The 20,007-nt window shown below is 44.7% G+C and overlaps 1 protein-coding gene across 1 annotated transcript in view; it reads right to left on the reverse strand.

Annotated features, from left to right (window-relative positions):
- The window catches only part of clstn2b (calsyntenin 2b), a 198,502-nt gene extending 184,298 nt beyond the window's left edge, over positions 1–14,204 (reverse strand). Inside the window, exon 1 of the mRNA XM_063016464.1 lies at positions 14,046–14,204. Within this exon, the coding sequence (XP_062872534.1) occupies positions 14,046–14,124 (79 nt within the window). The 5' untranslated portion in view covers positions 14,125–14,204. The remainder of the gene's footprint in view (positions 1–14,045) is intronic.
- Between the last annotated feature and the right edge of the window lie 5,803 nt (positions 14,205–20,007).

Here is a 20,007-nt window from a genome sequence, read left to right on the forward strand (position 1 = left end):
CCCTGTTGGGCAGGCTTCCTCACCCCAGCATTTCACTTTCAATTTTTAAAAAGAATTATTTTGACTTTTATTAAGACGAGAAAAAGGGAAGGGATGTTTTTTTATCTACAATAGACCCTTGAGTTACGAACCGTTTACCATACAAACATTTTGGGTTACGAACGATGTTTTTCAACTTAACGTATGAACAAATTAGTATAAAATAGTGTTTTTTTCCTGTGTTTTCTTTATGTTTTGTAAAATTCAATATTAAAATGTCCCTAGAGAAGGTGCAGAGGAAGCGCAGTGGTGAGAAAATGAACAAATCTATTACTATTCATTGTGTTGTATAATTACTCCTGCCAGTAGGTGTCACTGTGTATCAGACAGAGGAGACAGTGAGTGAGAGAGAAGAAGGAATTTGGCTCAGTAAAGTATTCTTTCTTTAGTGCAATTACACCTACAAAATACAACACTACTGAAATAAAGAAGGAAATAATAGAGAAATATGAGAGTTATTGTTATTTCTGGTAGATACATTTTATATAAAAAGAATGAAATGTATTATGGTGTATGATACAGCACACGTACTGTACTGACATGTGATGTGTATTGATGTACTGTACAGTACTACTGTGTATTGTTGTTTATTATTGTTTATTACAGTAATGTCTATTCTATAATTTAAGATTAAGGAAAAATATACGTGTGTTTATAACAAAAAAGAGCATTTAAGACATTAGAGAGGTTAGGGGTAAGGGGGGGTTTGGGAGGTCTGGCATGGATTAATTCTGTTTACATTATTTCTTATGGGAAAAACAGGTTTAACAAACGAACATTTTGACTTAAGAACAGCCCATCAGAACCAATTACATTCGTAAGTCAGGGGTCTACTGTACGAGGGTTCTTCAAAAAGTTGTCACACTTTTTTAAACTCCATCAACAAACTCCATCACTTTTCTACATCGTCACCTTCTGATGCATTCCAGCGTCGTACCAACGTTTTAATGCCATCAGCAAAAATGTGTTTGGTTGAGCATGTAGCCACTGATGCAGCGCTGCTTTCACATCATCATCACATGAAATTCTTCTTCCACCTAAAGCTTCTCTGAGCGTCCAAAAAGGTGGAAATCAGATGGAGCTAAATCCGGACCATAAGCGTCTCTCGGTCTCTCAGATACGAGCGATTACTACTCCTACTACACCCTCACCGCTTATAACCGAAATATATCCTAAACATACTTGTACACCGTCCTGCGAAGTGTATATCGTGCACTACACATGCTTTGGATGTTCTTCAGGCGATTTAAATAATATGTTGGCATATTACTGCCCCCTGTTGGGCAGGCGTCCTCGTCTCAGCGTTTCACTTTCAAGTTTAAAAAAAACACAGCACTTTTATTAAGACGAGGAAAAGGGAAGGATGTTTTTTGCTCTACGTCCGTATTCATGTCTGGACAGAGATTTAATTCTGCAGAATAAATGAAGCATCTCTGGCTGCAGGCTGGAGTTCCAGATAAACTCGGTGCAACTATTTCTGTTTCTCAATCAACGTGAACATACTCTGGTGCTATTTCTGTCGCTAGCACATCATGTGTGTGTGTGTGTGTGTGTGTGTGTGTGTATCATACCAGTATTTTATTCTGGCACATCACAGTAGGTGTTAAATGGGAGTTTTACTGTTTTCTGAAACTGCTGTGGTGATGAATTTCAATTATCTTAAAAGCATTTTGTGTTAGATCTGGTTACCTGATCGCATTTCCCTTTCTTCTACTGCTGCAGACCTTCCACTAGTGACCGAAAAGGGTCATAACCCTGGCACACGTGCATTACCAACCTCTTCTATTCACCTACACCAGGCAGGTTTACATGGAGATGTGTATCGCGCACGCACCGATCTCTGTGCATTGCCATCGATCAGCCAGCAGAGGTCGTAACTGCAGCACTTATGCGGAATCCCTTCCAGCATTCCCACCCGAGCGCCGTCACAATCTTTTATCTGTTTATGAGTAGTAATGCATAAACTGAGGCTGTAATGACATTTCAAGGCTTTTCCTGGTAATAAAGTCGTATTTATCAACGTTTTATATTAAACCGAGGGCCCAGCACTGAACGCCACACTGGCAAAGTTCTTATTAAAGGTCTTATTTTATTTTCACATGCGGCGAAAGCCATTTAAACTCCACCTCACCTCTCGTAATAGCTTTAACCTCCAGCTCGCCTCGCTGATGGTTTCACAACCTCAGCGCAGGAACCCGAAGCCTCAAGCTGAAGAAGCTATTCGCTTAAGATCGATGGATCCGGATCAAATCCCCACATGCTGTTACAGGTGCTCTACATGGATGAATAGCTCACGTCTTTTTGAAGTCTATTAGTATGGTACAGACTGTCCACAAAACAAATCAACAAATCAGCTTAATAGAAATCATGGAGATGCGCAGACCTGGAGAGGAACAGCCAACCATCCTAAAGGCACTGAAACTACCTCAGAGCTCAGTTCAGTTCAGAATACAGAGGTGAAACTACACACACCCTGTCTAGGTCAGGCCATTTCTCTAAACATAGTCAGCTATTCTAACAATACTGACTGTACTGTCTAAGCAATTGAGGGTTAAGGGCCTTGCTTAAGGGCCCAACAGTGGCAACCTGGCAGAGATGGGGCTTGAACCAATGACCTTTTGATTACTAGTCCTGTACCCTAACCGCTAGGCTACAACACATCTTCTTGTTTGTTGACTGACTTGCAGAGGCATTGTTTATACACACACACACACATCAGGGGTTTATTTAATTAATTTTCATATTATACCACTGCTCTAGCATGGTCAGGGTCCTGGTGGGTCCGGAATCACTGAGCACAATGTAGCAACACCGATCTATCCTGAAACCTCGGGCATCCCTCCCTCTCTGTCAAAATTCTGTAAATCTTTCTTCACGTGTCGTTGATTCGTAAAGTACAGAGCGTAAAACCGACGGAGGCGTAAAATCGAATGGCTCGGCTTTGATTCAGGATCCGTGATTTCACACCATCGCAATAAACAGCTGCAGAATTAAAGGTGATATTACTGCAGGATCTACACCGTGATTCATGTTTTCATCAGGCTGTACAAATTCCAGTTGTCTTGTATCTAACGTCTTTTGTAAAGTGAATACAATATGCAGTGTGGTTCAGCAGAAGAGAAAAATAATGGTCTCTGCCGTTAAACGACGTCGGAACGGCTGTAATTACGGGCTTCCAGCCGGGACGAACCCCGTCGCTCCCAAGTCATAATTAAAACTCCGAGGCTCGTACGAGCAGAAACATTCTGGTGCTTTTGACTGGCTGTCATCTTTCTCTCTCTCTCGCTCTTCTGCAAACCCACGTCGTTATTGAGTATTTTAATAAACCGAGCCGCGGGACTCGAAAGTCATTTTCCACTGTTGTTCAAAAAACGAGAAAATTCGCAGCATGAATCTGAGCCGACATAAAACTATATGAGCTCGAGGATGTAAACACCTCGTTAAACAAGTATATAATATAAGTTATATGCTTCTAAATTTGTGGAGACGGTGAGGTCCATGAAGACAAGGGTTGATACATTTGGAAGGAACTCTCGTGGCCTGCATAGAGCTGCTCAACAGTCCGTGCTCACTGTTGACTTTTTATTATGAGCCATTTGTTTTCATTAGAAAAAGATATACTGTACAGATACAGTTGTATGTAAATGAGAAGCCAATCCATGTATAACTGTTTTCAGGTAGTGGGAGTAAATTAAAGTACCTGGAGGAAAGATCTGTAGTCAGTGACAGCCCAACTTTGCCGGGGTTGAAGATCACAGATCCTGCTGAAGGAAGCGATCCATTCACGCCGCCGTAATATCGTATGTGTTTGGAGCCGCTCTACACACAGGTCACTGTCACAGCGCCGTCATCCATCAATCTCACTTTAATTTGATCATTCAGAGAGTCGCTAACACGCATGAGGAGCTCTGAAACCCCCCCGGGATTAACCCCGCTCAGAAAGCGGCGGAGAGGTGAGGCCGATAACACGACTGAAAGTGACCAAGACGGGCAGCAGATTGCCTTCCACTCACACAAAGTCACCCTGACGCCTGCCAAACAGCCAGCACAATAACACGCCGATGGATAAACAGAAATTGAAAATTGAGAGATAGAAGTGGGATAAACTCGGACAGAATAAGAGGAGGAGAGAGGAAGGAGGAAAGAATGAAAACCCTATGAAAAGCCGAAATGTCACAAGTATAAAGAGTGAAACTGACGTCGGATGATACGCTGCGAATGGGTCACACCAGGAAGCTTAGAGATCTAAGAGATTCTGCCAGATATGCCACATTCAACTCCTGTTAATGTAAAGTGGGAACTTTTAGGAGCAATAACAGCTCGGCCATAAAGCCACACAAGTTTACTGAGCACAGTATTGAGTCTGGTGATGGAATAATTTGGGGATACCAATCAGATACCAATCAATCATGGTTTGAATGGAGAATTGATGCTAAATGCTCATCACAAGTAGGGCCATGATAGACAAGGCCCCTAACCCTCAATTGCTTAGAGTGTCTAATAAATGCCGTAAATGTAAATCTCAAACTGGATTCATGAACATAACGAGTTCAGCGCACTTCAGTCGCCTTCTCAAGCATGGTAGCTTAGTTAGGTTAAGGGACTGGAACCATGATCAGAAGGTCGCAGGTTCAAGCCCCACCTCTGTCAAGTTGCCACTGCTGGGCTCCTAAACAAGGCCCTCGAGCCTCAACGGGACAATTGAAAGTCGCTTTGGATGAACAAAGTGAGGCATCAGATATGAATCCAGTGGATCTTTGCAGATATAAAAGCTATTTTAATTTGCATAGCCCTTGGTGCCATTGTGCATACTTATCCTAATTATAGGGCAGTGCTATCTTTGTTAGGTTAAGGGACTGGAAAAAAGATCAGAAGGTCACTGGTTCAAGCCACACCTCTGCCGAGTTGCCACTGTTGGGCTCCTAAACAAGGCCCTCAACCCTCAACTGGACAATTCTTCAACAAGTCGCGCTGGATGAAAGTGTCTAATAAATCCATAAATGTAAAAAAAAAAACTGGATTCATGAACACAGTGAGTTCAGAGCACTTTAGTCGCCTTCCCAGGCGTCAGATATGAATCCAGTCGATCATCTCAGATATGAGAGGATGGAAAATGCAACTATATTAATTCACGTAGCTTAGTTAGGTTAAGGGACTAGAAAAGATAAAAGATCAGAAGGTTGCTGGTTCAAGCCCCATCTCTGCGAAGTTGCCATCGTTGGGTTCCTAAACAAGGCCTTCAACCCTCAACTGGACAACTGGAAGTCGCTTTGGATGAAAGTGTCTAGTAAATGCCAGGTTAAGGTACTAGAATAGTGATCACAAGGTTGCTGGTTCAAGCCCCATCTCTGCCAAGTTGCCACTGTTGGGCTCCTAAACAAGGCCCTCAATACTCAACTGCTCAGACTGTACACGGTCACAACTAGACAATGGGAAGGTGCTCTGGATAAAAGTGCCTTATAATTGCCATGCCGCCAGGTTCGAATCTCTGCTCTGCTACCGGTCAGCTTGGCACACTCTAGCAGGCACAGTTGGCTGACCCCTGCAGAAGACAAAATTGGCTTTCAGTCTGCTGGGTGGGAAAGACCGGACTAAAGGTGTGACTCCTGTCCAGAAAGTGGAGGAGCGCAGAGATCAGGGTACGCGAAGCCAACCTCACGCGCAAATCCACCGAAGTATGGGAGAATAAGAAGGCACTGGTGGGCTGTGCAAACGTCGGAGGGAGTGTGTCAGGCTCCTTGGATGCCGTCGGGGTCCCCAGCAGCGGATTGGCCACGCTAAATTGGGAGGAAAGGGGGTAAAATGCATAAAAAATACTAAAATAAATAAATAAATAAATAAACAAACTTATTGTGACCATCAAGCTCAGGTGTTTTAAACACCCCCATTATTAAGAGGTGTTTAAAATCATTCATATCCAAGCTTGCAGGAACAGTTCGGGTACTGACCTGTACGGAGTCCTAATCCCAACCCCAAAAAAACTAATCTGGGATTAACTGAAACGTTGATTTTGATCATAATTGCTTTTTTGATTGAATGGGCACAAATTCCCCCAGACACACTTTGAAATCGGGTGTCAAGCAACCTAAGTCAGATCTCTACATATTTTTTATAATGTAGTTATGGGCACAAATTCCCCCAGACACACTCTAAACTCTATATTAATACCCATCTTTTTGGAATGGGGTGTCGGACCAGCTAGGTCAGACCTCTACATCATTTTTATAATGTAGTTAGTTATATAATGTAGTTAATTTGTCGTATGTCAGCCCTTGATCTGCGTTTCTATTGGACGGTTAAATAATTATATCGTTATATATTCGATGGATTGATGGAATAGCGGGAGACCTGGGATTGCAGGAGGACACGAAGCTCTTTAAAGTTGCCCTTTTGTCACAGATGTAAAGAGCAAAAGATAACGCCGACCCCGAGCCCTTTTCCACTCAGCTGAGAGAGAGAGGACACGAGAGAGAGAGGACGCGAGAGAGAAAGGACGCGAGAGAGATCGAAACAGAGGTAGAGAGAGAGAGAGAGAGGAAGCACTGTGCACTATAAATTTGCCCTTTCGTCACAGATTTAAAGAGCACAGATAAAACCGAGCCTTCGTTATATACAACTCGGTGACTCGGAGAACGGACGGGAGGAATGGGCAGAGAGAGGCACGAAGCTCTACCAATTTGCCGCAAATTTAAAGAGCACAGATAACACGGGGCCATCGTTATATACAATGTCCCTGACATTTATTATCCTGCTCGTATAAATCACCGTTCATTTTTTTTCTTTTCCACGTTCACTTTCCTATAGCAGGGAGGAGTTTGCTGCTCTCTGGTTAAAAAATTACGATTATTTAAGATTAATCGATGAACTATTATCCAGTAAACTGTTTAATCGATGTTGTTTGGCTTTGTGATTCACCATTTTTGCCTTTTCGCAGCCGTTTTTACACCCTGCATCTCAAGTAAAGCACCTACATCAGCAGGCTGCATCAGGTCCAATCTGCATGATTATCTACAGCTTTAGTAAGATGAATACTAATTCCGAGCATTGGTCTACCTGCCAGTAATAAATAGCATTGAATTCGAAACACAGAGCCGAGACTGCTAGTGTGGATATCACACATTAGTCTCGTTATAATCAATACCATTTATTACTGTCAGACAGATCAACATAACTTGCGCTCCTGTTGTGCCCGGGATAAGCATTCAACTTACTAAAGCTGTAGATAATCACGCAAACTGCACCTGATTTAACAAGTCGGGGGCGACAGCAGCAAGAAAAGACTCCCTAAAACACAAGAAAAAACACTAGATAGGAACCAGACCCAACAGGAACCTCCTCTTCGGATGAACTAGAGGACTCCTGCACCCGCTCCCACTGGTGCCTGTTACACTGAATTCTGCACTTGCTTGGTGCTCTACTTAAAACTCAGGGTTTAAAAATGGTCAAAAAAAGGCAAGACTCACTAAGAGAGATTTCCTAAATTTCTAAGTATATAATATGTTTTTTGCCAAAATGAAAGGGAAAGTCTACATGACAGTAGTGAGACCTGCTTTGTTTTTTTGGATTGGAGGTGGTGGCACTGACTCAAAGACTGTAAAGGGAGCTGGCGGTGGATGCTAAGATTTTTATTTGGAATGACGAGGATGGACACGATTAGGAGCGGGTTTATTAGGGACGAGGGATGGGGCTGGTAGGACTTTTTGGAGACAAATGAGGAATTAGGAATGGGTGTGTCCACATACTTTTGTCCATAAAATGTCTTTTTAAAACAGTCCAAACTACGTGCTACAATCACGATACTTAATACTGTGTATAATCAGTATGCTATGCATTGTGTCACTACTACACTAGATTTTGGTCATGGCATCCTGTTAGAGGTGTTTTACTGCCTTGCGCACAATGATTCCAGAGAAACCAGACCCACTGCAAAGCTGACCAGAACAGATAGCATGGTTTGGTGTGGATGCATCACTGTGCAGATGCAGAGGTTTGAATCTGATTAAATAAAACAACACTGGTGCTGGTAAGTGAACCATTAAAAACGTTGAACCTGGCAACGTGGAGCTGAGACTGCCAGTACGAATATCACACAATAGGTTCCCAAAGACCTTCCGCAAAATGGAAGGATATGATTTTTAACACCTGTATTTTAAAGACAGGTAAACACTCTTAGTGAACAAGGTTGCCAGGTATGCACAAAAACAGATAGCACAGTGCTATCTGTGCAGATGCAGAGGTTTGAATCTGATTAAATAAAGCAACACTGGTGCTGGTAAGTGAACCATTAAAAACATTGAACCTGGCAACCCGATTCATGAAGCCAGCGATCGGAGGTTTACTAAAGGTCAGATAAAAACGAGGGGACGGCGATTCGGGCGACGCGGGGTGAAAAGTGGCGGCAGCGTGAACGTAGGGTTGCACAACATTTCAAACTCTTGCACCATCTGATTTATGCAGATTTATGCAAATGTTCAGTTTATACATGAATGTGCACTTAAGCCCGTGTGTGTGTGCGTGTGTGTTTGTGCGTGTGTGTGTGTGTGTGTGGCAGTAATGGGTTATTTAAATGCAGCCTACCCGACTGCGTGGCAGCAGAAGAATGAGGCAGGGCTTCAGGCCTTGGCAGGAGGACCTCTGTATTTAGAGCGCTGTACAGAAGTGAATCTGTAATAGGAAAATGTCTGGAGGTGCCGGATGATTAAAGGAAGGGACGCGGCGCTGACGGTAACGCGGACGGACAGAACGGGAGCATAAAGACAGGCGTGCAGGATGCGTGGATGTCACGCTGCACTGAAAAGGCTGCGTATAGAAACTCTGAACATATGTGAGCTGGCTGATAGCTCTGATAGCTTAAAGATCTACTCAACAATCTGATGAAAATGCGCTATACATCGATCATCCATAACATTAAAACCACCTCCTTGTTTCTACACTCACTGTCCATTTTATCAGCTCCACTTACCATATAGAAGCACTTTGTAGTTATACAATTACTGACTGTAGTCCATCTGTTTCTCTACATACCTTTTTAACCTGCTTTTACTCTGTTCTTCAATGGTCAGGACCCCCACAGGACCCCCACAGAGCAGGTATTATTTAGGTGGTGGATCATTCTCAGCACTGCAGTGACACTGACATGGTGGTGGTGTGTTAGTGTGTGTTGTGCTGGTATGAGTGGATCATTCACAGCAGTTTTTAAACACCGTGTCCACTCACTGTCCACTCTATTAGACACTCCTACCTAGTTGGTCCACCTTGTAGATGTAAAGTCAGAGACGATCGCTCATCTATTGCTGCTGTTTGAGTCGGTCATCTTCTAGACCTTCATCAGTGGTCACAGGACGCTGCCCACGGGGCGCTGTTGGCTGGATATATTTTTGGTTGGTGGACTATTCTCAGTCCAGCACTGACAGTGAGGTGTTTAAAAACTCCAGCAGCGCTGCTGTGTCTGATCCACTCATACCAGCACAACACACACTAACACACCACCACCATGTCAGTGTCACTGCAGTGCTGAGAATGATCCACCACCTAAATAATACCTGCTCTGTGGTGGTCCTGTGGTGGTCCTGTGGGGGTCTGCTAAAAAAGTTGGGACAGTGGGAGCCTAGTGGGTAGAGGTTGAGAGTTTGAATCCCAGCTCGACCACGCAGTCACTGTTGGACCCTTGAACAAGGCTCTTAACCCTCTCTGCTCCAGGGGCTGACCCTGCGCTCTGACCCCAGCTTCCAAACAAGCTGGGATATGCAAAGACAGAATTTCATTGTACTGTACATGTGTAGATGTAAATATGACAAATAAAGACATTCTATTCTATTCAATGTGTGTGTGTGTGTCTGTGTGTACGACTCAAAAGTTAACCGTTAGTTTTAGGAAATAGAATAAAATAAACATATTAATTAGCATCGTTTATGGAACAGTTGACGATTACCTGGGAATCCTTAATATCCCTAATAGTGAATCCATGTTTCATCTTTTTTTAATTTCAGCAACACGTCGTTTCCTTCTGCCGTTTCTCATCGTCTCCTGGCTGTTTTTGTGAAGTGCCATCCAAAACCTGTCGCCCTCTGGGGCTTAATTAGACATCAGGATGCATTCTTTCCACTTTTTAATTGGTTTACGGCTCTCTTTCACACACACACACACACACACACACACACACACACACACACACACACACACACACACACACATGGTATACGCTAACTGCCATGCTTTGCACCTATAATAACCCAGTTTATGAAACCTGCCATGAATGAAACATCTGGGTCCTTCAAAGCACTTGTTTTAAGGAAGCACCATCATCCTGGAATATGTGGACATTATGTGGACACCAGCTGCTAGGGTGGGCTGAGGGACGCTGTGTAAGGACCCTGATTGGCTGATAGAGGCGCCTGTGCAGAATGTATGGGTGAAAAGAAGGGATCCACTAGCACTGTGCACGTGTCGGAGGAGGCGTGAGCAGCAATATACCCTCCTCTAATGCAATCAGGGATCCCCCAGCAGCGGAAGACAAACTGACCATGCTAACATGGAACAGTGGTTTCGTGCCAAGGTTGGGTGGGGGAGTGACCAATTACACAAGCGCACCACCACGGACACCCGGGTTTGAACCTCTTCGTGCTTTCAGGCATCTATACAGACATGTGATGAGGGGAAGGGGGTATGACCAAAGCCCTGTGATAGATTGGCGCCTTGTCCAGGGTGCCCGTGGTGGTGTGCTTGTGTAATAGACCACTGTTCCATGTACAAACTACTCGTTTATATGGGCACCAGACAAAGGATTGGTGTTAAGACCATTCATGCCCTGCAACTCAACAGCTTAACAAACTCTCAGCACATGATGTTTTAATCTTTTAGGGTATAAATATGTGGGTCTTTTTAAAAAGGACACAAATCTGGTGATCGAAAACTCACGATAATAAAGCAGACGGATCTCATGGGTGGAACGTGTTGGCTCCTCAGCGAGCGTGTTGCATTATTATAGTACAACCAGCATCAGAAAGCATGAAGCATGAACTGTGAATAATTTTTGATTATTCTGTTTTATGATCTTATGGGCTGCAGCTCGTGGCATCAAGGCCTGTCCAACCAACGTAATGTGCTGAAATAAATGTGAACTATGGAGGATCTGGATTTGCTTATTTGGAGAATGTAATAAAACACAAGTGTAATATTTTTTCCACAAAACCATTTTGGAGAAACCAGAGCAAACTGGGACATTCACATTATCGTGCTTGTAGAAAATTTTTACCAGATCAACATTTTTTTACTGATACAGTATTACTGGAGTCTCTCTCCTCCTACACGATACAGAAAATAATAAAATAGTGAAGCGCTGGCATTAAGCAGCTCGTCTGATTTTAGTTTGTTTGTTTATTAGGATTTTAACGTCATGTTTTACACTTTGGTTACATTCATGACAGGAACGGTAGTTACTCATTACACAAGATTCATCAGTTCACAAGTTTATATCAAACACAGTCATGGACAATTTTGCATCTCCAATTCACCACACTTGCACGTCTTTGGACTGTGGGAGGAAACCGGAGCACCCGGAGTAAACCCACGCGGACACGGGGAGAACATGCAAACTCCACACAGAAAGGACCCGGACCGCCCCACCTGGGGATCGAACCCAGGACCTTCCTGCTGTGAGGCGACAGTGCTACCCACTGAGCCACCGTGCCACTCTCTGATTTTAGTAAACAGCCAACGGTGACTGTTTCTCCTTAAGTCATTTGGTCCCTAATTTATAGCAAATAACCAAAATAATTAACAATTTGGAATGAAATTTAAATACGGGTATACATACTGTGCAGTAGTGGTGTGCGATACTGCAAAATTTGGTATCGATCCGATACCAAGTAAATACATACTGATATCGATACCGATACCAATACTGTTTAATAATTAAGGTAGATGCATCATCAAATTGCTAAATCTGAATGAATTTTCATGACCTTTATGTGTATTACTGTAATACATACATTCATTGTAAGTAGCTGCTCTCAGTAGGGATGTAAATGAATCCAGATGTTTAAAGCGGTTCGATTTCTTGTTTCTGGTGCTTTACTTTACTTGGTCACAACGTTACCATCAAGGTGTATCGCCACCAAGCAGCTAACTCATAGTTGTGTTTGCTGGGTGAATACATTTGTATATTTTTAATAGTGACCGAATATATGTGTCCTTGTTCATTTAAAATAAAAATCGATGCTATTCTGTTTACATTTATAAGCACAAAGTCAAAAGAAAAGAGCTCTCATTCACCAAAACACACAGAATAAGAGCCTCACTAAGCATGCTCCGATTCATGTGCGTAGGGTGCGTCCATACTTTACGTAAGTATAGTTTACACTATTATTTCCATAAAATCGCCCCTATTTCTGTATCTGCAAAGTATTCAGAAACTTACAATCTTCCAATGACTACCAACGTACTGATGTCTGTTAGGATTTTAACAACGTGACGGTACCACAACAAAACACAGCAGAGCAGGAGGGGAGGAGCAAGGTGAGTATGTATAAGCGCAGTCTTGGGGCAACAGTTTGGGGATGTCCCCTTTCTCTTTTAGCACAAAGTGAGCTCTATGAAGATGTGGTTTGGTTTGACTAGTTGTATACAATGAAGCTCCAGTTGCTTTACACAGAGCCCTGGTCTCCACCCAACTCAACACTTCTGGGATGAATTCGATTTGGATTGTGAGTCAGGCCGTGTCTTCTCTTAGAACATCAATGCCTGCATGACCTCACCAACTATACTGACTGAACGGGGACAAATTCCAACAGACACACTCCAACATATTGCAGAAAGAAAGGCTGCTCAGAAGACTGGAAGAGTGGATGATATTAAAACTACAAAGGAAAGGGGGAGCAATTCAAAGGCTCAGGGTTTTGGAATGGGACGTTCAGCAAGCTCATGATCAGGTGTCCCAAAACTTTTGACTTATTGTGTATATGTATATCGACTTGATAAAATTATCCAAAGAGCTTTGGGGGGTGGTAGACAGAACCTCTTCCTTTAAAAAGTAAAGCACAAGTTAGTATCTGTAGGTCATTTTCTCCATGTTCATTTCATTTCCATCAACCACTTCACCATGGTCAGGGTCACGATGAATTACTATTATTAGTATTTTTAATACTGCGGCATGTGGCTTGGTGGGTAGCACTGTCGCCTCACAGCAAGAAGGTCCTAGGTTCGATCCTCTAGCAAGGCGGTCCGGGTCCTTTCTGTGTGGAGTTTGCATGTTCTCCCCGTGTCTGCGTGGGTTACTATCATTAGTATTATTAATAGGGCAGCACGGTGGCTCGGTGGGTAGCACTGTCGCCTCACAGCCAGAAGGTCCTGGGTTCGATCACCAGGCGGGTCGGTCCGGGTCCTTTCTGTGTGGAGTTTGCATGTTCTCCCCGTGTCTGTGTTGGTTTCCTGCGGGAGCTCCGTTTTCCTCCCACAGTCAGGTGAATTGGAGACACTGAATTGCCCTATAGGTGAATGGGTGTGTGTGTGTGTGTGTGTGTGTGCCCTGCGTTAGACTGGGTGCTTCTGTGTGTGCCTTGCGCCCATTGAAAAGCTGGGATAGGCTCCAGCACGCACAACCCAAGAAACGATCAGTCTTTGTAAAGTCATGGCAGTTCTGAGAGTTTCCTGTGTTATGAGAAATAATATAGTATAAAATAATTGATGTACATTTTGATTGTATAAGTTTGTTTATGGTTCTTTTCCAGGGTGACAGAATGAAACCGTAAGGGTGCTATGATTAAAATCAGAACATCGATGCCCACTCCACTCGCTCACTGTCTCACATGCCATGTGGGTCTGGACGCTTCAGAACTGAATCAAACGCAGCACGTTGCAAAACACACAAATCATCTAAAGGTTTGGGACAGGCTACCAGGACAAGTGTACAATCTGGAAAGCAACCCCGTTTCTGAGCTGAGGGGTAACTCGTACCCTGTTCATCCTAAATCCAGGCAGAAGGGTGAGCAGAGGGGTTCGTGTCCTACCTTTTCTGGAGAGGACGGTGGCTGCTGACAGTGCCAGTGCCGCACACATCAGACGCGCTGCGAACCTCGAGGTCTTCATCACGGTCCTTAATAAAGATCCAAACTCTGCGTAAAGGTCCCGGATTTCTGCTCCGCCACCGTCCCTTCGTCAGGGTGGTCCGAGTGGAACGTTAGAACCGATCTGGAGTCCGACAGACAGCTGGAGGAAGTGCTGGAAGCGCACAGATCTGATGGTCTGATGGTCTGATCGCGTCTCCGTGCGTGAGTGCGCGCTGCGCTTACCGAAACACGCCGGGAGTCAGAGCCCGGACTGTGACGTCACAGTGAGGGTGGAAACGGTGCGTTCGCTTTTAGGATCACAGACAACACACACACACACACACACACACACACACACACACACCTCCTTGTCTTTAGTACTATTAGATATTAGATCTATTGGACACGCCCTGCCTAATTTATTCGGATGGGTGCTACGTGCCCTCCGCCTTCATTTTTATTTATCGTTTTTATACTGTAGCAGTATGAAAGAAAGGTGGTAAAAACAGAAAAAAATTAGGCATAACATTATGACCTCCTTCCTAATATTGTGTTGGTCCCCCTGTTGATGCCAAAACAGCCCTGATCCGTCGAGGCATGGACTCCACTAGACCCCTGAAGGTCTGCTGTGGTATCTGGCACCAAGACCCCTTCCTGTAAGTTGTAAGGTGGGACCTCCATGGATCGGACTTGTTTGTCCAGCACATCCCACAGATGCTCGATTGGATTGAGAACTGGGGAATTCAGATGACACCAAAGTCAACAACTCAAACTGGTTGTTGTGCTCCTCAACCCATTCCTGAACAGACAGACAGACAGACAGACAGACAGACAGACAGACAGATAGATAGACAGGGATAGATAGACAGACAGGCAGATAGATAGATAGATAGATAGATAGATAGATAGATAGATAGATAGATAGATAGATAGATAGATAGATAGATAGACAGACACACATACAGATAGATAGATAGACAGACAGACAGACAGACAGGAATAGACAGACACACAGACAGATACTTAATTGATCGCGAAGGAATTTAAAGAATAGCAGGAGTTTCCTGACTGGGAATCGAACCCGGGCTGCAGCGATGAGAGTGCCAAATCCCAGCCACTAGACCAGCTGGGAGAACTACTGGTAGGATGGCGGTACATGCAGCCCATTCACCAATAATATAATCTATCTTTGTGGCATGGTCTCCTCATTCCTCATAATTACAACATACCAGTGCTGGGATCCTTTCTGTGCCCATGTACATAGGACTAGTCTGACTGCATCCATGAACATGTACATGAAACAAACTAAACCCTAAACTATCACCACATGCTGAGCGCAAATCAGTGCCACCAAAAAGCATAACAGTGAATGAAAAGCAGCTGGAACACAGTTGAAACTTAAAGCACAGAGGCTGCAGCTCATAAAAGAAGAAGTTTAAGCTCAGCTGAAGTTTGCTGCAGATCCAGTAATCCAGTTTCCTTCCACCTTTCAAAAGCATTCAGTCAGGTGGATTGGCTAGAATGAAATTTACCCTCGGTGCGAGTGAGTGAGTAAATATGAGTGAGTGAGTGTGTGTTGTGGAAAAACAAAAGTCCCAGACACAACCAGTGTTAATATAGTTTTAAAAACAACCAGCAGGACATGAGTCAGAGTCAGAGTCAGAGAGGTTTTATTGTCATTTCAGCTACATACAAGTACATATTGAAACGAAACAGCGTTCCTCTAGGATCACGGTGTAACACGGTACAAAAAGTGCAAGACAATACAAAACAGTGCAAATACAACAATAATACAAAAAATCCTATAATAAATAACTACAAAAGATATTCCTTATTATCCCTAATCTAAACAAGTAATTAGAACACAGGACTAAAGACAAGTGTTAGTACATGATGGTGAATAGATGGTACAATGGTTCCTGAGGTAGTGACATGTTGTACATTAGCAGCGTAAAATTGGCAATGCAGATAAGGTGCCTAAAAAGTAAATATGGTGCAAAATACAAGTAAGGTGCAGAAATTATTGTGCATTTCCAGGAGGTGTGCAAAAATGCAAGTAACATAGTCAAAAATGCAAGTAACAGTCAATACAGTTCAGTGTGTGGCAGCAGAAAATGTCCGGAGGAAATTGTTACAGTACTGAGTTTAGGAGTCTGATTGCTTGTGGGATAAAACTGTTACACAGTCTGGTTGTGTTAGTCCGGATGCTGCGGTATCGTCTCCCAGACGGGAGCAGAGTAAAAAGTCCATGTGATGGATGGGTTGGATCGTCCACAATGCTGAGAGCTTTGCGGATGCAGCGGGTGTTAAAAATGTCCGTGAGAGATGGAAGAGCGACCCCGATGATCTTTTCAGCTGTCCTCACTACTCGCTGGAGAGTCTTACGGTCCGACGCAGTACAATTTCCGAACCAGACAGTGATGCAGCCGCTCAGGATGCTCTCGATTGTTCCTCTGTAGAACGTGGTGAGAATGGGGGGTGGCAGATGAGCTTTCCTCAGTCTTCTCAAAAAGTAGAGACGCTGCTGGGCTTTCTTGGTGATGGAACTGGTGTTAAGGGTCCAGGTGAGATTCTCCTCCAGATGAACACCGAGAAATTTGGTGCTCTTGACGATCTCAACAGATGAGCCGTCGATGTGCAGTGGGGAGTGGTCCCTTAGTGTCTTTCTAAAGTCAATGACCATCTCTTTGGTTTTATCCACATTCAGAGACAGGTTGTTGACTTGGCACCAGTCCGTTAGATGTTGTACCTCCTCTCTGTACGCTGACTCATCGTTGTTGCTGATGAGTCCCACCACAGTTGTGTCGTCTGCAAACTTAACGATGGAATTCGTGCTGTGCATCGCTGTACAGTCGTGCGTAAGCAGAGTAAACAGCAGTGGACTGAGCACACAGCCTTGGGGAGCGCCGGTGCTCAGTGTGGTGGTGCTGGAGGTGGTCTTACCGATCCGGACGGACTGAGGTCTCTCAGTCAAGAAGTCCAGGATCCAGTTGCAGAGAGAGGTGTTCAGGCCCAGCGTGCTCAGCTTTCCAATTAGATGCTGAGGAATGATGGTGTTGAATGCTGAGCTAAAGTCTATAAACAGCATCCTGACGTAAGTGTTCTTTCTGTCCAGGTGTGTAGAAGCCAGGTGAAGTGTAGTGGATATGGCGTCGTCCGTTGAGCGGTTAGGACGGTACGCAAACTGCAGTGGGTCCATGGTGGGAGGCAGTAGTGTCTTAATATGCCTCATGACTAGTTTCTCGAAGCACTTCGTGATGATAGGCGTGAGTGCTACGGGACGATAGTCATTGAAGCATGACACAGATGACTTCTTTGGCACGGGTACGATGGTGGTCGTCTTGAGGCACGTTGGAACGATGGCGCTGCTCAGGGAGATGTTGAAGATGTCAGTGAATACATCTGCCAGCTGGTCTGCACATCCTTTGAGCACTCGGCCAGGAATGTTGTCTGGTCCAGAAGCCTTCCGTGGGTTGACTCTGTGCAGAGTTCTCCTCACGTCCGCTGTGGAGAGACGAAGCACCTGGTCGTCACAAGGTGGGATCGTCTTCCTCGCCAACATGTTGTTCTGCGCCTCGAACCGAGCGTAGAAGTCATTCAGCGCATCTGGAAGGGAGGCATCACTGTCACAGACGGGTGGAGTCGTCCTGTAGTTGGTGATGGCCTGGATGCCCTGCCACAAGCGCCGTGTGTCACCGCTGTTCTGGAAGTGGCTGTGGATGTTCTGGCCGTGTGCGCGCTTTGCTTCTCGGATCGCCCGGGACAGTCTGGCTCTCGCTGTTCTCAGAGCCGGCTGGTCACCTGCTTTAAAAGCGGAGTCTCGGGCCCTCAGCAGTGCACGCACCTCTGGAGTCATCCACGGCTTCTGGTTGGGTCTGGAAGTGATGGTTCTAGTGGTAGTGACGTCCTCAATGCATTTGCTGATGTAGCAGGTCACTGAAGTCGTGTACTCCTCTAGATCAGTGTAATCGCCGTATGTTGCAGCCTCCCTAAACATGTCCCAGTCAGTGCACTCAAAACAGTCCTGAAGAGCAGAGATGGATCCTTCTGGCCAGGTTTTCACCTGTTTCTGTACAGGTCTGGAGCGCCTGATGAGTGCTCTGTATGCTGGAATTAGCATTACAGAGATGTGGTCTGAGTATCCGAGGTGGGGGCGGGGCTCCGCCCGGTACGCACCGGCAATGTTCGTGTAAACATTATCCAGCGTGTTCGCTCCTCTCGTAGCAAAGTCCACATGCCGATGGAATTTAGGGAGAACAGACTTGAGATTTGCATGATTAAAATCCCCAGCGATAATAAACAGTCCGTCTGGATGAATGGTCTGTAGTTCGCTGATGGCTCTGTAGAGTTCGCTTAATGCTTCCTTCGCGTTCGCGCTGGGTGGGAGATACACCGCGACAACAAGCACGCTGGTGAATTCCCGTGGTAAATAAAAAGGTCTGCATCTAACAATAGCAAATTCCACCATCGGAGAACAGTACGCCACAACAAGCACAGAGTCCTTGCACCATTCGGTGTTAATGTAAACACAAACGCCTCCTCCTCGTGTTTTACCGGACTGAGCTGCATTTCTATCGGCGCGATACGATGCTAGCCCGTCTAGCTGAATGGCACTGTCTGGAATGTTGTCGCTAAGCCATGTTTCAGTGAAAATTAAAACACAACAGTCTCTGTACTCACATTGGGTAGTTCGCTGAAGTCTGATACAGTCCAGTTTATTCTCCAGAGAGCATGCATTTGCGAGGAATAACGATGGTAGAGCCGGCCGGCTTGGGTTAGCTTTTAGCCTAGCACGGACCCCGGCTCGCTTTCCACGCTTCTGCTTCCTCGAGCACCGCTTGCGGCGCCCCCTCCCCCGGTCACCTGCTTCAGGTAACTCCGAGGACTGCAGGCCTGGTTCGCGAAGTAGGCAGAGTTCATGCAGAGTACGCCGCAGATCATCTTGGAGGTTGGTTTCTGATTGTTTTCTCAATTGTAGCAGTGTATGGCGGTTGTAAACTGAGTCAAAAGTGGTTTCCATACGTTTATAAACAAAACTGTCCTAAACAAAACTTACAAACTTTTCTGCAAAACAACAAAAAACACCGTTTTTCGACCCCAGAGCGGCCGCTGCGTGTTAACGCGCCGCCATCTTGGTCAACAATATGATGTTCAACAGTGAGATTTAAATGTTCGTGTTATTTTATAATGAATATATGAATGAGTTTTTAATAACTTAGACAGGAACACAGTGCAGAAATAATCACTTTATTCATCACATTTTTACTCTACAATCTGATATTCCTGTATTTAAATGGACGATGCTCTTTTTATACCATGAAGAATGTGGTACACTATAGTCTCGGGGGAAGGAAGAGGGGTTAAGATTGATTGTTTGTTTATTAGGATTTTAACGTCATGTTTTACACTTTGGTTACATTCATGACAGGAACGGTAGTTACTCATTACACAAGATTCATCAGTTCACAAGGTTATATCCAACACAGTCATGGACAATTTAGTATCTTCACTTCACTTCACTTCACTTGCACATCTTTGGACTGTGGGAGGAAACCGGAGCTCCCGGAGGAATCCCATGCAGACATGGAGAGAACATGCAAACTCCACACAGAACGGACCCAGACTGCCCCACCTGGGGATCGAACCCAGGACCTTCTTGTTGTGAGGCGACAGTGCTACCCACCGAGCCACCGTGCCGCCCAGAGGTTAGGGTACTAGACTAAACCGTGAAGTGCTCCCACTCTTATACTGCCCCATTAAACATTTAAGTGGAACATTTAAGGAACTGGATTAATAATCGAAAGGTCGCTGGTTCAATCCCCACCACTGCCAGGTTGCCTCTGTTGGGCCCTTGAGCAAGGCCCTTAACCCTCAGTTGCTTAGACAATATACTATCACAGTACTGTAAGTAAATGTAAATGAT

This window comes from Trichomycterus rosablanca, chromosome 20 (genome assembly GCF_030014385.1).
Source record: "Trichomycterus rosablanca isolate fTriRos1 chromosome 20, fTriRos1.hap1, whole genome shotgun sequence".
NCBI lineage: Eukaryota > Metazoa > Chordata > Actinopteri > Siluriformes > Trichomycteridae > Trichomycterus > Trichomycterus rosablanca.